Raw genomic sequence first — 2,280 nt, 5'->3', positions numbered from 1 at the left:
TCTGCTTTATCGCCATCTCTTGTCACTGGTTAACACGCCTACTATAGGCGGGGTGAGGATCACGTGATGAGGTGAAGTCTTAGAAAATCGTAGCTACCATCACTTGAATAGCTACATCGATTAGCTACATAGATAAAAAACATCCATTATGAAATTGACGCATTAATGAGGCGATGCGCTTCGCCACACTACCTTTCCATATTTACATTATTGATGAAGAATTTTGTCCAGGATGGCGTTCCATAAGTACTTTGGAGTTATGTCCTTAGCAATACTCTTCTCTTTTGTGATGATTAATGGTCACACCTCACTGACCAATGTTGTACCTACCGCAACTATTCTATTTATAAACTAAATGTCCAGTTGAAACACCCGTGAGTCTAGTCTGTATATCCAGAAAGTGTCTATGGTATATGGGGCATAGCCTGAATTATAGACATGATGCGGGGAATCATGTTTTTCTTCATTTTGTTTTTGCCCAACGTAGTTTCTTGTGAGTTTAGATTATAGATCAATCATAAAAGAAACTGATTTGTACTATTTCTACATCATCAGGTACAGTGCTATCATTCAGTCAGTCCTCTCCATCATATGATATTGTATGTCCTGGAGATACACTAGTATTCACTTGTATTACTAGCTATCAAGGAGGAATGCAGCTACGTGTTGCATGGAATATTAATGGTTTAAACCGTGTCCTAAACAATTATGTCACAGTTAGACACAATGTGAATGGCTTTACGATTAGAATAACTAAGATCAATAATGCTACTAATGCTACATCAACAATAATAAGTACTGCTAGCAGTAAGTCTGATCCATTACATCATCATGGAAGTGCTATTAACTGCTCTGGAGATTTAGTTAGTTACAGTAATGCATTAACAGTACACATTGCAGGTAAGATACATCATGAACCATATGTATCATAATACTGTATCTATGTATAGGTGTACCAGTATCAGTTATTAATATAACGATAATACCAATTAATAACAATACAGTATTGATGAACTGGTACTATGAAAAGAATGATGAAGTACACTGTATTCAATATTATAATATTACAATAATCAGTGATGATAATATTAATGGACATATGATCAGTAATGAATCATCAGCAACTATTCCTTCTCTTATTATTGGTACTAATTATTCATTTATTATTATTCCTATTGACACTATTGCAAGAGAAGGACCTCCTTCATCATTAATACAGTATATATGGAATGGTAAGTACTATACACACACACACACACTCATTGTATTTGTTATAGTACCAGCTCAAGTTGTTAATATTAGTTGGGATCAGATATCAACTGATAGTATTACAATATGGTGGAATATCAATGAAGTATGTTAAGATATTATTAACTATAAATCATTATTATTATTAATAGGATGCTACATTACATTATCCTCCAGTACATTACATTGTTAGTGTACACAATATTACTATTAATACAACTGATACTAATGTAACTATTAATGGACTATATCCCAATAATGAATATACTGTATACATAAAACCAGTTAATGCTATTGGGGAAGGGCAGTTGATTTCAGGTTTGTTTATTAATGACTAAAGTGTATAATAACATTTAATTTATGTTTATACATGCAGTTGATATAACTAAACAACAGTCTAATTCAAAACAATCTACTTTAACTAATGTACCTGGTGAGCATGCATAACATACTATGTGTAATAATGCATGTGTACATTAGTAGTTTCAGTTACTGAAAGCTCATCTGATGCTATCACCAGCAACAGTAACAACAGATCCACTTTAGCATCAATATCTCAGACAATCATTGATAATACATTAGTATTAGAAACTTCAAGCAGCATAGAACCGTCAACAACATCATCAAATAGTGGATCTATAAATGAAAACTTGTTGTTTTCAATTTTTGGTGTCATTGGTGCTATAGTAATTACATGTATCATAGCAGTCATTGTAATTCTGGCCTGCATTATGTATAGAAGGAAAAGTAACAGTAAGTATGAACACCATGTACATATTAATTACATTATTAATATGCTGTATAGGTGTGAAGAAAAAAGAAAGGTGGTGAATTAATATTATTTATTTTTATTATTAATAATTATTATCATAGGAATACTGACAATTACACAGAAGTTGAGGTAAACTTTAATCTTCTTTTTACACATTAATGCCTTAACTATTTTAGTTGAGAAACATGAACAATCATGAAGTAACACACAAATTCCTATAACATATCATTAATGCTATTTATAGCTACAACCAACTGGAT

At 31.9% G+C, this 2,280-nt stretch overlaps 1 protein-coding gene and 1 long non-coding RNA gene across 2 annotated transcripts; one reads left to right on the top strand and one right to left on the bottom strand.

Annotated features, from left to right (window-relative positions):
- Positions 1–79: 79 nt before the first annotated feature.
- LOC109590653 (uncharacterized) lies at positions 80–259 on the bottom strand. Its single transcript, XR_002189428.1, has 2 exons — positions 193–259; positions 80–124 (listed from the first exon to the last, which is right to left on the bottom strand). It is a non-coding gene; the product is annotated as an uncharacterized LOC109590653 (long non-coding RNA).
- A 394-nt stretch (positions 260–653) lies between these two features.
- On the top strand, positions 654–2,241 carry LOC109590652 (uncharacterized). Its single transcript, XM_020006547.1, has 6 exons — positions 654–900; positions 1,625–1,681; positions 1,729–2,001; positions 2,054–2,072; positions 2,122–2,149; positions 2,197–2,241. Exons 1-6 carry the CDS (start codon positions 654–656, stop codon positions 2,239–2,241), a joined length of 669 nt encoding a protein of 222 aa, XP_019862106.1.
- Positions 2,242–2,280: the final 39 nt, after the last annotated feature.

Source organism: Amphimedon queenslandica, unplaced genomic scaffold (assembly GCF_000090795.2).
Source record: "Amphimedon queenslandica unplaced genomic scaffold, v1.1 AMPQUscaffold_9713, whole genome shotgun sequence".
Lineage (NCBI taxonomy): Eukaryota > Metazoa > Porifera > Demospongiae > Haplosclerida > Niphatidae > Amphimedon > Amphimedon queenslandica.
Note: the sequence above shows the minus strand (reverse complement) of the source record. Positions and strands in the feature narration are given on the sequence as shown.